The 19,946-nt window shown below is 35.3% G+C and overlaps 1 protein-coding gene across 2 annotated transcripts in view; it reads right to left on the bottom strand.

Moving 5' to 3' along the window:
* The window catches only part of STS (steroid sulfatase), a 785,042-nt gene that overhangs the window by 269,601 nt on the left and 495,495 nt on the right, over positions 1-19,946 (bottom strand). For both annotated transcript variants that reach the window (XM_053706447.1, XM_053706448.1), the window contains one exon: positions 18,827-18,986. In XM_053706447.1, the coding sequence (XP_053562422.1) occupies positions 18,827-18,986 (160 nt within the window). The remainder of the gene's footprint in view (positions 1-18,826; positions 18,987-19,946) is intronic.

The raw sequence follows: 19,946 nt of genomic DNA, 5'->3' as shown, positions 1-19,946 counted from the left end.
TCAGGTCAAGGTAAATTTGGAGACTGTTGTCCAGGTAGAGGATGGATTGGGACATTCGTGTACTTCTCTATATTTTTTCTTTATCAAAGAATCTGAGGAATCTTAAGATTACATCTCTCGGAGGTGCATTTGATGCAGGTGGATATTGTAGCACTCTGTGCGCACTATCAAGCTCCATTTCTGGGGCTTGAGGGTTTTGTTGTAAGTGTTTGAAAAAGCCTTGTAATAAGTTATGAAGTTCTGCATGGGGCACCGCTTCTCCTACCTCTAATTCTTAAATTGTTATGGTGCCCTCTGTTGTCCAAATCTTCAAGTTTCTCTTGTAGATTTTAAATCTTGGTATATTGGACATTAGCTTGTGTAGAAATGTTATCAAATAACATATTCAGTGAGTCGTGTCCTTCTTCTACGTATTCTAATCTGTTCCCAATATCATTGATATCTTTTTCTCATGGTCGTCAGTTCTGACGTTACCAAAGATTTAAGAGCATAAAAATCAGCCTTTGTATGTAAATTGGCTAGGTTTGCCTTTAGTTGGTTGGCATAGTCTGCTGTTATAGATACAGGTGTGGTAGTACTACTTTGTGTGTTGCGACATCATTGATGGCATTTACTGTTTCTTATCTATTGCTGTTAGAGTTTTAAAAAAAAAAAAAAATACTAAATGAGGCTGGCTGCACAGTTTGGCTTTTATTTGGTCCGTCTGTTTTGGGTCCTTTTTCTTGAAGTCATTTTCTTTATATGGAGGTATCTCTCTGTATATAATTAGATGTTGGGGTGAAGACTTTTAGCGATATTTTTGCCAGGGTAATGTGTAGATATTGTTTGTGTCCAGAATATCTCAAGTTAGGACCTTCTGAGGAATTGATGTGTTTTTTTTTTAGTTGCGTGTATATAGCGAGTTAGATGGGCCTTAGGCCTTTTCCATTAGTTACGGCCTTATAAGTGAAGGTATTTGTTTAGGCAAGTATATCGGTCATTTTATTCAGTTATGTCTATTAGCATGTTTGTGATATGTTTTATATCTCATAAGAAGTTGCCAGTGTATTGAGCTCCTTTAAAATTGGATGCTGGGCGAGTAACATGGCGTTTTTAAATAAGCGTTTACCTTTCGGTTTGCCCTGGTTCCTTGGGATGGTTCTAGTTACCTGACGTTTTCCTTGAGCCCATTATTATGGTCCCAGAGTGTTAGAGGTATGTATCCATCGGGGTTTTCTACCACGGTGAATCCAGCTTGTAGGCCCGTTGTGACAGCAAGTTCAGTTTTCCGGCTCTAGGCGCGTGTGTTGATGGCTGATCCACGGTGTAAGTACTATTTGCTGTGTTTTTTTCGGCGACCTCCACATTTGGATGTTAAAGCTTCACTTCAGCCCTGATAATGGTGAATAGTAGGTATTTTTGCCTTTCTTTGGAGTGGTTAAGAGCAGGTTTTGATGTGTTTGAGCACGGAGCTTTACCTACTCACGACCGTCAACCTGCATGGCCTCGCTCCGTCCCCAGGTGCAGTAATTTTTTTTATGTAAGATACACTAAACCCACATTTTTTTATTTCATGATTCAGATAGAGTAGGCAATTTTAAACAAATTTCTAATTTACTCCTATTATCAATTTTTTTTCGCTCTCTTGGTATCTTTATTTTAATGTAGGCTTAGGAGCCGGCCCATTTTTGGTTCAGCACCTGGGTAGTGCTTACTGATTGGATGCTACATTTAGACACCAATCAGAAAGTGCTACCCAGGTGCTGAACCAAAAATAGGCCAACTCCTATGCTTACATTCTTGTTTTTTCAAATAAAGATACCAAAAGAGGGAAGAAAATTTTATAATAGGAGTAAATTAGAAAGTTGTTTAAAATTACAAGCTCTATATGAATCATGAAAGTTCAATTTTAACTAGACTATTCCTTTAAGCAACTTTCTAATTTACTCCTAATTTTTCTTTATTCTCTTGCTATCTTTAGTTGAAAAGCAGGAATGAAAGTTTAGGAGCCGGTCCATTTTTGGTTCAGCACCTGGGTAGCGCTTGCAGTATAACACTTTATTAAATATGAATATTGCATAAATATGCTTGAACATGTTTTCATCTACTTAACTGCAAAGGGCTCCACTGCACTTACATACATAATTACACACACACACACATATATATATATATATAGTGGATCAAAATAGTGCACTCTCACTAACCAACCCTAAACATAGACCAGGGTGCTTAACGGGATATTCAATCAGGTCAGGTAATAAGCACTCGCTGGATTTAAGCACAGCACACTTTATTAGGCAGTGACGTTTCGGGGCATTCACCCCTTCTTCAGACAACCCAAAATGGGATACAAGCAGTGTTATATACCCAGCAAAACCCCTCCCCCATCTAGTTTCAGACAATCCAATACATCCAATCAAATCAATAGGAGATGTATATTAACATGTCAACAAAATAATTCCACATCAGTGTATTATCAACAATAATATAAAATATGTAGTATATGTGTGTGGTTCCATAAACATACTGTGATATGATATTGTAAAACAGTGACAACTTAATCAGTGGATATGGAACAATCTCAAAAATCAGCATAATATTCAACATGCCCTCTAATGCACACATCAGAGATTTACCACATGAGGCATTAACAAATCATAAAACAACAGTGAGTCCAATTGAAAAGGAAGGCTTACTTTTAAAGCATGCTTAGCAGTCATGTAACAGCCAAACGGTCCGCCATTCTCTACCACGCTCAACTCAGAGTGGTCTGTGGGGGGCGTGTTCCCATACGGGTATCCATCACAAATGATCAAAGCTCGTCTTGCACCGGGCCGTGTTAGAAGTTGCCATGGCAACATACAATGATGCAACCACGTCCACCAGGGAACGGCTCTAGTTGCGTGTTGACGGAAGGTTGTCATGGCAACCCTCACACTAATCCACTCGATAGTAAACATCTTAGCTCAGCGGTATTAAAAATTAAAATGTCTGTGCCAGCATCAAAAGATGAAGCCGTTACTACGAGCAGCTATGTGTACATAAGAGGGATCATGGGCCTCAGTCTTGTAGTCACCCCTAAAAAATGTGACTGTGAAGTTGAGGGGCCTGTATACTCATGTATTCCTGGGGTGTCCGTATCTGAGCCTGAACTTGTATCAACAGTGACATTAGATAATGTGCCTATTATGGTCCCAGTGGTGCCTTTCTGAGATAGTATGGGTTACTTAGCTCCATGACACATAATTCACTGACATATGTATTAGATGTATTTGCATACTAGTGATGATGCTGAAGGTAGCCTTAGAGTACTAATTACTGAGGCGCATTATATCAGTGTCCCACGATCCCTCTATGGTACACATAGCTGCTCGTAGTAACGGCTTCATCTTTTGATGCTGGCACAGACATTTTAATTTTTAATACCGCTGAGCTACGATGTTTACTATCGAGTGGATTAGTTTGAGGGTTGCCATGACAACCTTCCGTCAACACGCAACTAGAGCAGTTCCCTGGTGGACGAGGTTGCGTCACTGCATGTTGCCATGACAACTTCTAACACGGCCCGGTGTTCTCTTGACGTGGAGGGTTTATACTCATCCATTCCCCATAAAGAGGGCCTAAAAGCAGCTTAACACTACCTTGATTCAAGGGGCTTGAAATATAGAGAGCATACTGTTTTTGTAGTATCCTTACTCAGGTTCATTCTTGAAAATAATATATTTGTCTTTGACAGCATCATGTACAGACAGAAAAGAGGTACGGCAATGGGGGCGGTCAAGAGACACCAGGAGGGTTTCTGCACTGACCTTTACTCCGTCCAATTTTTTAAGGAGGTCCCCTGTGTCCTTTATGTATGACGGTAGAGTGTTCAAAAATGATCTCAAAAAGTGATCAACATAATTACCTATGTTTTCTGTAATATTGCAGATTCCTGATACAATCGGACGCCCTGGTGGGCATTGTAAGTTCTTATGAAGTTTTGGTATTACATAGAACACAGGTATGATCGGGTATTGTTGGTAAAGAAAGGAAAATTCCTTAGGTGTTACAATTCCATTCTGTTTTTCATCATAAAGTATTTGATATAGACTATTTTGTATCTCCTTTAGGGGATTTCCTCCAAGTTTCTCATATTGGTCCCCAACACTCAATTGTCGTTTGACTTCTCGGACATACATGGACTCATCCATTATGACGAGATTGCCGCCCTTGTCGGCAGGCTTGATCACAATGTTGGGGGCCAACATGAGATCCCTAACAGCTTTTAGGTCAGTGCAGAAACCCTAAACCTAAACCTTAAAAGCAGCTGAACACTACCTTGATTCAAGGGGCTTGAAATATAGAGAGCATACTGTTTTTGTAGTATCCTTACTCAGGTTCATTCTTGAAAATAATATATTTGTCTTTGACAGCATCATGTACAGACAGAAAAGAGGTACGGCAATGGGGGCGGTATGTGCCCCCACCTATGCTTGCTTACATTTAGGAGCATCTTTGAGGATAATATCATCCTTTGGATCCGCTATGTGGATAACGTCCTCCTTTTTTGGGATAGACCCTTGAAAGTGCTAGAGATATTTATCACAGAATTAAATAAAAATGAGAAAAACATCCTGTTGACCCATCAAATTGATAGAAACAGTCTTCCATTCCTGGACATATTGATAAGCAAAGAAGGTGATTCAATTGTAACTGAAAATTATAGGAAGCAGACAGCGACTAATAGCATCCTACAGGCACAAAGTAGCCATCCTGAACATCTTAAAAGAGGTATTCCCTTTGGACAATTCCTTAGGTTGAAACGGAATTGTTCTTCCAAAAGGAAATATATGAAACATGCTGATCTGATGGAAACTAGATTCCTAGATAGAGGATATTCTAAAAAAGTTGTTAATAGAGCTATATCTAAAGTAAAAAAATTGGACAGAGATGAAGTGCTCTATAAAAGTAAGGATAAATCAAACCAAAAAGAGAGGATAAGATTTGTCTCAAGTTATAATTGTCAATGGGGAACCATTCAGTCAATTCTGCAAAAACATTGGCATCTTCTAACATATGAAGAAAAAATTAAAGATAAGGTAGGGAATTTTCCCGAGATGGTAGCACGAAAGTCACCAAATCTAAAAGACCATCTAGTAAAAAGTAGAAGTCCATCAAATGCAGACTGGCTGAGGAAAGATAGAGGGGTGAAAGGTAACTACCCTTGTGGTCAGTGTGTCTACTACCCCTATATGGAAAAAAACAAAAAAGTTCTCAGCAGGGAACAGTAGGGAGTATGATGTCAAATACTTATTTCATTGTAACTCAGTAGGTGTAGTGTATTTGATACACTGCTCCTGCCCCAAATTCTACGTAGGAAAAACGAAAAGGTTTCTGAAAGATCGAATCCAAGAACACAGAGACGACATCTCACATAATAGAGACACTACCTTAGCTAGACACTTCACTCAGTTCCATCAATCCGATGCATCACAGTTAAAAATAATGGGGATTGACGAAGGTATAGTGAATAATAGAGGTGGAGATAATGACACAGTATTACTACAGAAAGAAACTCTTTGGATTTATATGCTAAAAACTAGACACCCTAGAGGCTTAAATGAGAGATTGGAGTTTGCTTCATTTCTTTAGGGGTATTATGGATTAAAATTGACATGGTGTCCACCAAATCCTGTGCTTTTGAGGTCACATTTAAAAGTACAATTGTATATATGCTAAACTTTTTAGGTGTCAGGTATTGTGGTACCTTTATTTACAAAAATAGACTAGATCTGTTAACACCTCTATGATGTAATAAATGGAAGTGGAGCTTTGGGTATTAAAGGAAGCACCTGAACCTGAGCTAATTAGCCCTGAGGAAGCCCTGATATGTTTGGAGCAGCATAGGGGTGAAACGTGCATAGGCAAGCTCCCTGAGATGCTACACTTATTGACTATTGGTAATAAATTCCCCGGACTGCATTGCACCACTGAAATAAGCACCAGAGGTAGTGGAAAACAACACCTGTTCACAAGCGTGAGTCGGATCCTGATTGCAAGCAGTACACACCTGAGTATCCCAGAGACTGTAATGGCGGAGGAGGAGTGAGCAGTTTGTTCGTTAGTCCTGGAAAGATCCCTGCCTGTGTAACGAAGGTATTTGCAGGAGAAAGATAAAGGGACTGGACACCATGGCTCACGGCCTGGATGTGTGCACTTTGCTTCATACAGTTTACCTCGGAGAAACATACAGCCCAGAAGAGGCGGAGTAGTGCTGGACTAAGCGCAGTGTGTATGTATAACGGGAGATCTAACAGATGACTCAGCAGATGATACGGTAACAAAGATACATTGTTTTCACAGTATAATAACCTGCCAGTACCGAAAAAGTTAAGAGCAATACTGCACAAGGATACTGATGTCGTAAAGTGAACTGATTGCTGTATTTTTTCTGCTTTGCGGGACATGTGTATATCCACAATGGTGCTAAGTGTGTGTATGTATCTACAACTATAGTCATGCTAGCATGGGGAGTTCAAAAGATTTTCACTGGAATTACATGCTTGAAGTCTGTAGGACAGTCTGATCCTTTCAACAAAGTTGTGACAGCCAGCTGCAGAAATAATTGGTTTAGTGTCTCTATTCCTACGCTAACAATGATATAGAGATTAACTTTTTACTCTTTATGAGCTGTTGATAATTTGCTGTTTTAATTAGTTTGTAATTTTGGAGCAGCCCCAATCTTCAACATTTTGTTGTTTGCATGAGAGTAATATTATTCTGATTGGGTTATCGCTAGATAAGACTGGCCAGTCAAAAGTGTCAAATGCATCTGTTTTAATGTGTTTTCATTATGTACAGGAACTCTGCTCATGGATGAGACAGGGGTCCGTTGTTTGTTGGATCTGTTTCTGAAATAAATTTATGACTTTTTTCAAAAAGAGTGCTGAAATCCCTTATCTTTTTATGGAATTTGTTGAAATTTCATAACCATATCTTGCTGGTTAAGGCCATTTATATATATATATGTTAAAGCCCTCTGCCTGCTTTTTATGAGACCTCATATCTTTGAGCCTGTATAACTTTTTTGTGTATTATTTTTTTAAACATTTTATTTCTTCAACCAACTGCACTCAATCGATCGTCTTTACTTTCAACTTGTAATACGCGTTCTACTCCTGACACGCGCAAACAGGTGTGATAAACCCAATATCGCACATGTGCCACCATTAGAGCCACTCATAATCTGGCCCTAGGTCTTTTATTAAATTAAATTAGAATACCTTTATATTCTGAGCTAATTCAAAAATGTTTAAATATTTGTTAAAAATTAGCTTTGCCTTTTCAAAATGTACTAACAATGTTACATATAGAAACATACAAAGAAACCAAATTTTATATAAAGGGACAGTGAAGTCATAATTATTCATGATTTAGACAAAGAATAACATTTTAAACAACTTTTCAATTTACTTCTATTATTTAATTTGCTTCCTTCTCTTGTTATCCTTTGCTTAAAGGTTTATCTAGGTAAGTTCAGGAGCAGCAAATAACCTAGGTTCTAGCTGCTTATTGGTGGCTGCATATATATATATATATATATATATATATATATATATACTGATTGTCATTGGCTCACCCATGTGCTCAGTTAGAAACCAGTAGTGCATTGCTAATCCTTCAACAAATGATACCAAGAGAATGAAATATATTTTAAAATAATAGTAGTAAACTGGAAAGTTGTTTCAAATTGTATGTTCTTCCTAAAACATGATAGAAAAAAATGGGTTTCATGTCCCTTTAAGGGAAATTATTTTTTGTTTCTTTATGCAATGGATGAAATGTACTTATTACAAATTTATTTTAAATGTGTAACCTGTATAAGCAATATAAAAAGCAGTGGTACAACTATTTTACAGAACATAATAAAAACCACATTCCCATTACTTTCTAATGCAAGTGAATTTGTGGAGTATCTTATCATGGGAGCAGTTAATAAATGAGAACTGTCAGATGTCTCTAAGCTCTTTAAACTGATTGCATCACTGCTAATGCTTATCTTATCTCTTCAGAGAAAACAGCATCACACCAAGTGAAAAAGGTGCAGTCAGGCAAAACTAGTCAAAGTTCAAGACACAAGAAAATGCAAAATTTATTGCAGGCATCAGTAAAATCCTGAGAACTTAAAATGTATCACTGAAACACAAAAGGGCACTTAAAAGGTCAACGCCAAGACAATTTAATGAAATAGACAACTTTTCTAAAGTCTGACAATACAGTATGCCTGAAATAATTTCCTGCACCACTGATGTTTCAATAAACGCTTTGTACTGTACATTTAACAGTTTAAATAACATAGAAAATGCTTTTGCTTTTTATAACTTATTTTACATTTTTATTTTGCATAGATGTCTTAAAATATTTGTCAGGAAAAAAAAGATAACTGACTATCAATATGACATTATTTATAATCAAGTGGAACAAATGCACATTTTTTAAAATAAAAAAATAAATAAAAATAAAAGAAATTTTATTCCCCAACTATATGCAATTGTTGATAAATCCATAAGATACACTAGCATTATGAACACATTTTTCCATCATAAACTGGGAAGTAATGAAGGTACACACAGGCAAACTCAAACTTTTTTTTCTCCACAAAACATGTTTTTTAAAAAAAAAAAAGAAATTGTTTAATATATATATATATATAAAATAATAATCATATATCAAATATATATATATATATATATATATATATATATATATATATACACACAATGTTTATGTGTAGAGGAGCGCTTCTACAGGAATTCAATCACATATGTGCTAAAATGGAAAAGGAATCGACATAGGGTAATAAGATAAGATAATAAAATATAAACAGTTCCTATTTCAAATTGCTAAATCAGTGCTCACCTTGTTATACCTCACTGCTATGATGTATGTTATTTGCCCAATGAAGAGGGAGTGTCACGTCCCTCCTGGTAGTCCCAGTGAATAAAAGGTTTTAATCCTGTATCTTAAATAAGTGAATGTTGAAAACTGTCTCCTTATCAAGCACGTATAATGAGTTGCAGTTAAAAAAGAGAACTGGTTTTATATAAAAATAGCTTCCAAACAAGAATACTTAAGTTAAATAAATCTGTTTATTTAAAATATGTGCTTTTTTTTTAAAAAAAACTGCTTACACAGCAAACAATTTAAAAACTCTCTTAGAACTATAACTAATATAATTCTACTTTCTGCAAAATCGTAGACAATATCCAGAAGAGAACATTCTCCAGTGTGCTTTCTCCAAATTAACATAGTAGACTATGCTGCAGTGCTTCTGAATTTACAGCAAAGAACACCCCATGTTGCATACTCCAAATTCTCCTGTAACACAGTAACTCAAACAGGCAAGCGCATGCCTATACAATACCCTATCTTCAGGCCAATGATGTAAAATGCTGGGAAAATGGCTGCTCCCATAGGAGAAACCCTCTGTGGACAACTGGATCACCACCTGTGTTGCCTCAACCCTAGAGTGGGTTACTACTGCCTCTTGATCCCCAGAAGAGCCAGAGCCAAACACAGGCCTGAAAACAGCCTCTTAGGTGGAAAACAAGAACATAAGACCTCCACCACATTGTACTGAGAAGAGGAGCTCAGTTCTGCCCTTCCCATGAAGGACAGAACTAGTACAGGAGAGGAAATAGGTAAGCTCTGATAAAGGTAAAAGGGGTATGGTATATTTCTGTATATGCCCCCCTGATGAGTGACACAAGAATCAATAAACTAACAAAGCTAGATTGTTATTAAAGGGATCCTAAATCCAAATGTTTTCTTTAATGATTCAGATACAGCATGCAATTCTACTTTCTAATGTATTCCTATTATTAATTTGTCTTCATTCTCTTGGTATCTTTAATTAAAAAGCAGGAATGTAAAGCTTAGGAGCTGGACCATTTTTGGTTCAGACTTGGGGTATGCTTGCTTATTGGTGGCTAAATGTAGCCACCAATAAGCAAGCACTATTCAGCATGCTGAAACTAAAAAGGGCTGGCTCCTAAGCTTTTCAAATAAAGATAGCAAGAGAACAAAGAAAACTTGATAACAGGAGTAAATTATAAAGTTGCTTAAAATTGCATGCTCTGTCTGAATCATTAAAGAGAAAAATTGGGTTTAGTATCCCTTTGAAGCCTTTCCTTCCTCCAGAGTAACAGTTATCACCGCATAAGCAAATCAACTAGAATTTTTGTTGAATGCATTCATTTGTTTTTGTTATTTAATAAATTAGGACAGTTGATTTATCATTTATGAACAAATGAGTCGAATATGGAAAAAATGTGTGCTATTAGCTAGACTTTTGCTACTTTTTAACTTGAACAAACCCTGATAAATACCTGCCAACCTTGTGCAATAATGTATTTGTGTTATTGCACAGGTCTATATACAAGAAATTTGACTTTTTTTCCTCCATCAGTGATTTGCTGCTTTCATAGAAATATTTACTACATTTAATAGTTAGAAATATATAATACTCATAAGACTGTATTTTTGTGCCAGGGATTTATTTTTCATTAATTTGACATTAACAGTATGGAAAAAGAGGATGATCCTCCTCTTTTCCATACTGTTAATGTCAAATTAATGAAAAATAAATCCCTGGCACAAAAATACAGTCTTATGAGTATTATAAGTATATATATATATATATATATATATATATATATATATATATATATATATATATATATATATATATATAGTGCCTTGGGCGGCCTCAAGTTGGACAAACCCACTGTAAAACAAAATGTCTGAAAAATGGGGGAAAACTCATAATTACTGTACTCTTTTACATCAAAAAGCCGAAATTGTTGAAAAGATCAGTTACTAATGTTTTCATTTTTTTAATCTGCTGCATCTAAAAGTGATATACCTGTAATTAAAGGGACAGTCAAGTCCAAAAAAACCTTTCATGATTTAGATAGGGAATTTAATTTTAAACAACTTTCCAATTTAATTTTATCACCAATTGTTTTGTTCTCTTAGTATTCTTAGTTGAAAGCTAAACCTAGGAGGTTCATATGCTAATTTCTTAGACTTTGAAGACTGCCTCTTAATCTGAATGGATTTTGACCACTAGAGGGCATTCGTTCATGTGTTCAATATAGATAACATTGAGCTCATGCATGTGAAGTTACTCTGGAGTGAGCACTGATTGGTTAAAATGCAAGTCTGTCAAAAGAACTGAAATAAGAGGGCAGTTTGCAGAGGCATAGATACAAGGTAAACACAGAGGTAAAAAGTGTATTTCTATAACAGTGTTGGTTATGCAAAACTGGGGAATGGGTAATAAATGGAATATCTTTTTTTTTTTTTTTTGAACAACAAAAATTCTGGTGTTGACTGTCCCTTTAACAAAAATGTTTTTATACTTGTGGAGGCATATCCCTGTCCACCAATAAAACAATGGAATTGTCTTCATCAGCCAGTAAGTAATATGGATTTGGGTATCTGCAGTTTGCGCAGACATTTTATGCTAAATTAATTATAAACAAAATAAGCTTTAACTTCACCTTTTTATAGTAAAAATATTTAAGCATGTTTAATTGCTGTTCTTCGGTATGAATATTTTTATTTAATGATCTATTAAAGCACTCAATAAATCATAAACTTTTGAGTGCCTCTTCAACACACTTGTGCAAAAGTAACAAGTTTGTCAGCTGGTGCTCTATCCTACTGCACAAAATGAATAGTGACCCTGCTGTTGAAATGCTAAGAAATGACTAATGAACTTTGATGATCTAATTCAACTACAAATTAACTTAACTTTGAATTGGGAGGGTAAAGCAGGTCAAGATGTAAAGTGTTCGGCTTTCGTTTTATCGCTTGGCTGAGAGGAAGGCATAGATTATAAAGTTGCAAAAGTTGTCCTGAAATTTAAACAACTTTTAAATAAGTCATTGATTTATATTTTTGCTGGAAATGTGTTGCAATTTAAATGAAGCTTCTGTCTTGGATGTATTGTTCTATAGAACAAGGTGTATTGGAATTGTAGTAAAATCAATGCACCTAAACCTGTATCTCCTTTATGAATAGAAACATTTTATCATAATTTAATATACATTTAAATGCTTTGTAAAAATAGGTTTAACACTATTGGACAAAGTGTGAAAGTATATAATTTAATTGCCAAATATAATCATAACATGAAAATTAATTCTTAAAGGGAAAGTAAATAATGTTACAAAATTCTGCATTACAGTGGGTATTGAAAAGAATTACATCTTTATTTTTGCCTGAAATGTCGGTGTTATATCTTTCACTTGGATGTTATAAGTTGCACTGAGTAATTACAACTGGATAAACAAAAACTGTGTCTGTATTTATTTCAGGCTACAAAGCAACAAAATGTAATTATTTTCAAGGGGGTGATTCTTTTCAATACCCACTATATGCACATAATAATGTAACATCCTAGCAACACCTTCAAAAACTAAAGAGATTTGAGAAACGTAATCCCCCGAAGGTATACTTACCTTCCGCTCCTCACCACCCTCTTCTGATTCTGTCTTTTTTTTTTAAAGTGTGTCACGGACGCGCTGTCTAATCACAGCGCACACAATCACACCATTGAACTAAATGTAGTGAGCTTCCGCACTGGGTAAAGTAGCCCACAGCTTTACCCAGTGCAGGACGCACTACATTTAGATCAATGCCGCGATCAGGCATGCTGTAATCACCCAGCACACCCTCAAGGCACTTTTTTTTTATTTTTTTAATATATATTTATTGAATTTTTCTAATACAACATAAGAAATAGTTAACAAATGGAATTGTAACACAGCATATAAGTGTTTTAAATATTGCAAGTTTTTTAAGTAGTGCAACATATGAGATTACTGGGTAAGAGATCATATCATATCAAGGTATAGGAGAATACACAAAGACATACACATTGCATGAGAATATTAATTAGCTTTCAGTCTTAATGATATATATGTTAAAATATAAGTAAACACTATAGCATATCAAGGCATATGGGCATACACAGAAACATACATATCGCATGAGAATAGACTGAGTAATATATATGCCAATTAATGTGTAATCAATGTAACACCATTTAAAGTGTGTTTCCATTCATTTTCCGTTAATCATCTCTTTAGGTTCAAGTTTAATATATTGATAGTAATTATTATTGTTATGGTGATTTCAAGGGATACCAGGTTGAAAGACTCTGGGTTAATCAAATGAACCCAGAGTACTATAATATGGGGGGACGGAGGTCATAACATGTTAACAGTAGCTCCTCTTTCTGTAAGCACTTAAGCAAATTGTAGTATTAGTAAAAGTGTATAAGCACATAACTATAAAAAAGACAAAAAACAACAAAAGATGTTAATTATATCTTGCCTAGTGATTGTGATATGTGGGCTGCACCCTATAGTTACAGTCATCTCATATTACTTAATAATGATTATTATACAGTTAGTTCTCATATAATAGAGCTGTAAATACTAAAATAAGGGTCTGCAATGGTTAAGAACTGAAATGCAGGTGTACCAAAACCATACTAGATGAGGATGTGTGTTCTACCATCTTATATAACTGGACCCTGTCACTCGGGCATGGGCCCTATACCCAGCGACAGGTGAATCAACCAGATCAGGAATTAGGTAGACCCTAGTGTTAAACTATTCAAAGCAGGATCCTCTGAAGGCATTGAATAAATTATCTTTTGGAAGTAAAGTTCTGTGTTGGAGTTGGGTTTGGGAGTAAATCATTTATCAAATCCAGCACTAATAAAAGTGTGGACTTAATACAAACTCTATATGGGCAAAATTAACTCACATATATACATTTTTTTGGCATCCAAGGGGAGACTCTATAGTGAATATTTAATATGCTTTTCTAGCAAAACATCAAACTAGGTTTTAGGTGTGGGTAGAAATAGGAGCAGTTATCTCAATAATAGTAGGCTAAATCATAGATATTTTGTTATAATATAGTACTGGAACAAGACATTAGGCTTTAACTATCAACATGTAAACCAATAAAAAAACATTATATAAGACATAGGGTTTATAGCATTACATATGATACATACTCAACCCAGATTTAACCTCTAAAGTCAAGCCAATATACAATTAAACAAACATTTTTTTCCCTGACTATCACAACTAAAATAGGAATTAAGTTTGATAACATTCTGTTGAGAGAATAAGGAGCTTAAAAATATTGATAAACTAAATTATAGGGCTTGTAAAAGAAAAAAGAAACCTGTGGCATATACATTTAGTAACTAGTCAATATCAAGTGCCTGTGAGTGAGAATAACAATTATTGGTCTTAAAGCCCACAAAATAAATTAGAATACTACAAAACATATTTTATGCTGGACTATAGAGATTTCCTTTAGAGGAAGCACTTAATTAACTAATCCACTTCATGGTAAGCTTATATATTGGTAGACAGATTTTGTTAGCTAACATGTCTCTAACTAAAATACTTATAGACTAAGCCAAATATAACACAGGGTCCATACTACTTTTCAGAAAAAAAGCAAATGTACTACATTTTGTAAAGGTAAAACTAGGATGGTGACTGCTTGACATCTATAAAGTACAGTTACATAGCTGTTGAAGGAAGATTTAGCTGAGTCAAAGGAGGTGCTACAAAAATATATTGTGTTAGGCTGCAGAGCTTTAGCTGTAAAAGTTGCCTCTAGACTCTGAATCTTCCTTGAACAGCTATGTAGTGGTACTTTATGGATTCCAAATAGTCATTATACCTCTTTAGCTCAAATATCATTTCATAGTTTTGCCTTATATGTAGAGCAAATGTGTATCTCTATTGATGATTAATATGCTTGCAGAATCTGGTCTCCAGTATATGAGTTTACTACGTAGGGTATTAATTAGTAAGTATATCCTCTAGAGTCTAGAGGATAAACTTACTAATTAATACCCTACGTAGTAAACTCATATACTGGAGACCAGATTCTGCAAGCATATTAATCATCAATAGAGATACACATTTGCTCTACATATAAGGCAAAACTATTAAATGATATTTGAGCTAAAGAGGTATAATGACTATTTGGAATCCATAAAGTACCACTACATAGCTGTTCAAGGAAGATTCAGATCCATAGATCCTAATATACAAACAGCCAAATGGGTTAAAATAATAATGATCTCACTAAAATTTAGTAAATTATTTCCAGGAGCAGTAGTTATTTGCTCTGTACAACTCATCTAGCATGTCTAGACTTCTAATGCTAAGAGTCTGACTATTGTTCTGAGCCTCTACCCTATGAGATCTTTAGCGGCTCACGAAATTCCCCATGTTTGGAAGTCGAGAGAGAGCGATCATTATCCACCTTAGAGTTTAGTCTGTAGAGAAATGTCCTGCAGTAGTAGTAGAGGATGAATTAGGCAGTAAAGGGTGTGTATATCAACAACGATGTATCTGCTGGGAGTGGAAGAATAACTGACTCCTTTTGATAATCGCACAAATCACTCACAACTAGTGTGTCATCCAGAGTTTCTCTTTGGTCAGTTAAGTTAGGCTCTTGTGGTGGTAAAATAGGTGTTAGATCTGTATTGATAACTGTAGAGGCTGTGGTATGTCCAAAACAAATTGTGACTAACTTATAGAGGATCTTAAAGTGTTCATCAAAAAGCTTACATTGTGCTGCCTCTAAAGATGATGAGGATAATTTCATTGTAATTTGTGTATCTCCAAAGTATAAACAAAGATCGCTGTCTGAGCATTGTTTTGGTTGAGGTTAGAGTTTAAGCATTTGTAGGTAGTGGATCGGAATAAAAGATTGCAGTTTGCGCCTCTCGGTTTGACTGCGCCACTGGTGTAGATGTAATGCCCAACATAAGTCAATCCCACAGCAATACTGACACTGAGCCCCAAACTCTAGGCAAAGAGTTGTGACATCAAAGTTGGCGGTGGCTGCCCAGCCCCCAACTCGGAAGGAGATAGCTGGCAGCCAATTAGTTTATGGTCAGTCTGATCTCAGCTCTTGATCTCCCAGTGCTGTGCTCTTGAAATCTCCCAGTCTCATTCAGAAAGTAAGCTGCATGATAGGAGTTCACATCTTGGGGTATATATATTGTAAGTTGAATTGGTTTATTAGAATAACCTCATGAATTCACTTAAGACTGGGAGCTCCGCTTAGATGCAACCATCTGCTTCGATAGCTAGCTCCACCCCCCTAGCAGAATTATGTAACATTTTTTCTCATGTTTACTGTCCCTTTACTGTCTACATTCTTAGTCAAATATTAGTAAACACATATGTTCTGACAGTTCTTAAAAGGGATAGGAAAGTCTAAATTAAACTTGCTTGATTCAGATAGAGTAAATTTAAAACACTTTTAAACTCACTTCAATTATCACATATAGGGGTGATCACAATCTATTAGCTGAGGTTTTTCAGCTGTTTTTTTTTGTTTGTTTGTTTTTTTATTAAGATCTCAAGCATGCTTTATTGTGGATGATACACTTTTAATAATGTGTGCCATTCTCTGAAGTACTCATAACCAATAACCAGAGAATAATCTATAGACTAACAAAATGATTATGATGAAGGTTCTAAGCATCTAAATCCTTTATCTGTTTTTGTCTAATTTCTATGTAGTCTGAAGCTCTGTAAAGTTTGTAATTCATTACAAATTGTGTAGCTCCATAAAGAGGTATATGGTAATCAGGTTATCATAACCAACATGACTGATTGCTTTGGGACTCATCAATTGTATTATATCAGATCATAACCATAGGACCAACAGGTCTCTCCATATTTCTAATAATTTAAATTAGTTTGTAGTAAAGCTGTATGCTTATTGTTAGAGTTATTTATTTCAACACCTCAGGGTTTTTAGTTAATGTAAAAGTCCAGTGATGTCCATATCTGATAGAATAAAAGTACTGGAGTCATAATGTAAATTCTATACTTACTGAAAACCAAGCTTTGTATTTGGTCAATGAGGTGTTTTATTTCCTGGATCAGACCTTTTTTTAAGACCTGAGGTTGGTCATGATTCCAAGCATCTGTCAGTCAAATATGGAGCATTCCCAGTCATAGTTGGAAAGTAATTCATCACCATACTATTTTTAACAATATCATTTACCAGTACAAACTAGGCTGTATACATAACTGAGTCCCTTTTCCTATGCATTAGTTCATTGTCAAGTAGCTGAACTAAGACAAATAGACTGTGAAGAAATGTTTTCACAAATTACTTCTGAGCATAGTACCCTTCAACTTCAGATCATAACCTCTTGTTCTTGAACTTTTCTTTCTATGAAAAATACTAACAGCCTCAGCTTTTTCTAAGTCCCTTAATATATATAATTAAGTTAAATTCCTGTCAGCTCTTTCCCTTCTCTCCCCAAAACTATACATATTTAGGTAATTGAGCCTTTCCTGGTAAAGTGTATTTATTAGACCATGTACTATTTTAGTAGCCCTCCTTTGAACAGATTCAGTTTGTATAATTCTCAAAATATGGCCTCCAGAACTGTACACAATACCCAAGATGAGACTAGTCATTTGAACAGTGGAATTAGAACCTTACTATTTCGTCTGCATTCTACTACATTGTTTAATATATTTAAATTCACCTGAAATAATAATTCCCAATTCCCGTTCATCTTTTTTTTTTTTTTTTAAATAGTCAGTAAAGTGTAATTGACTCTGTAATTAACGTGTGGATTTTTCTTCCCTATACATATAATTTTGCACTTTCCAATGTTAAACTTTAGATCCCAGTAATTTTTGCACTTACAAAGAGCGCACTTCCATAGGCTCCAATGAGTACCTCGTTCTGATGCCGTCAGAGATGGCATCAAAACCTAAGTGCAGCGAAGGGGGTAAGTAGCGCAAAAATAGCAGCAAATATAAACATATATATATATATATACATATATATTTATGTGTTAATACATGTATATATACACATATTAACACATAAATATGTATATAAGCATATACATATATATTTACAGGGAACACACAGCTCCCATAGGCTCTAATGTAAAGGCACTTTTCAGAGCAGTTTTTTTTTTCTAACACCCCAAAGCCACCAACTTTACCCCCAAAATATTGCCCAGTGCAGTTATTTAAAAAAATAAATGGTTCAAGTTTGCGTTAGTAATACCCAGTCACTTGTAATGCCTGGTTATTTAGTGCACATCTGCAAACAGGCAAATTTACCCTTTTACAGGCACGCAATAATTTAGCACTCCACTTGTAATCTAGCTCTTAGTGTTTAATATCCCTTTAATGTTCGGTGCTGTAATGCTAGTGATCAGTGAATTTTACTAGGGGCTGGATCTTTGGGTGCTCCAGATTTCCTGAGATACTTAATGATGGGGTGTTTTTTTCTCAGTCTTATTGAACATTTTCTTACAGATTAAAGGCTCCAAGTAAAAAGGATCATACAGTGAAGTGAATATTGCAAAGTGCCTGTTTTTCAGGCACTGTAAATAAATATGTGAATATGAGCACTCTGGGAGTTTGCAAGCAGCAACAGATGACTGGGCTTTAACTTTATTATTCAACTCCCTGTGAAGTGTCCAGACCTTTCACACATGAAACAAAAAAGAACATATTTGGAAACGCTTCAAATGAATTGAACAATCACACACATAGGAAAAATCATTATAAACACTTTCAAAATCTATCATTTGTCCTTTTCATATTATTTTCTACCATAAAAAAACAAGCATATTTTTATCAGGAACAAATGTAATCCTTGAATAATAGTCTTAAAAAAGTAAAAGTAAATACTTGCAAATAACAACTTCTAATCTATTATAGCTTAGATTATTAAATAAAAATAAAAGTAATGTTATTACCTGCTATGAAGAAGAGATGAGCCTGCAAGTTTAATGATTGTGGGGAAAATATCCATGTGACTTGTCAGTTCATCAATAACAATACCAGCATTTATTACTCTTGGCCAACGCAGAAGACCTGGCACACGAATACCACCTTCCCATGATGTAGATTTTCCACCTTAAACAGTAATTTAAAATTTACAACTATTCTCTTTAAAATATGCAATGAGCTGTACTGAAAATGTCATTGAAATCACGGTACAAGTACTGCACATGAAAACATGTCAACTAAACGCATCATAAGTTACATTTGTTTGTAAAAGAAATACAAATGAGATTTACATACTGTATAACATGTGTATTACATATTGATTTTCTAAGACAGCGTTTTAGATCAATATATATTTTTCTGTGTTAGTATCTATTAACACAATTTTGCTTATTGTTAAATAATACAAAAACAATGGGGCTCTACTATATCTAAGTAGTGTGTCCAGAAATAAGGTGCGCCTAATTTATGCTATTTCAAAAAAGTGATAATATGGATAGATCCTAAGTTTTATATCTTACAAAAAATAAACAATATGAACTGTATAATTATAAATACAAATACATAACAATAGTCACCACAGTCATATGGTTAGGAAATATACATCCATAGATGCAAGTGAAAGTCCCAATATAGAGTGATGTCCAATCTGGAAATGATGTCCCAAACGATAGCTGCTCTCTCCAAAGATGTTGAAAAAGAGATGACTGCGTTCTGTATAGAAACAAAAAAAGAAGAGGCGCTCTGGTGCAGATGATCCTTGGCTACAAATGATTCTAAACTAACAGTTCAGAGTAATACTCACAAAGATGTTTGCACATGCAGTGCAATAACAGGTGAGCCGAAGCTTCAGAGCCGCTCGGCTGACTCGCTAGAGGGTGAAATCAGCTGTTCACTGGGTAATCACTTCACCAACGATGTGGGGAAAAAAGATACCTATGACATAAAATATAGATACCGCCCTTGGTGCAGATTATCCCAGGCACAGAATGCACATACAACAGATGTCGAGAAGTTATACTCACAAACGGAGTTGCACAAGCAGTGCAATATCAGGCGTGCCGAATCTTAAAGAGCCGTTCGGCTGAC

The sequence above is a fragment of the Bombina bombina genome, chromosome 3 (genome assembly GCF_027579735.1).
Source record: "Bombina bombina isolate aBomBom1 chromosome 3, aBomBom1.pri, whole genome shotgun sequence".
Taxonomy (NCBI): Eukaryota; Metazoa; Chordata; class Amphibia; order Anura; family Bombinatoridae; genus Bombina; species Bombina bombina.
This window is presented reverse-complemented; position numbering and strand designations above follow the sequence as displayed.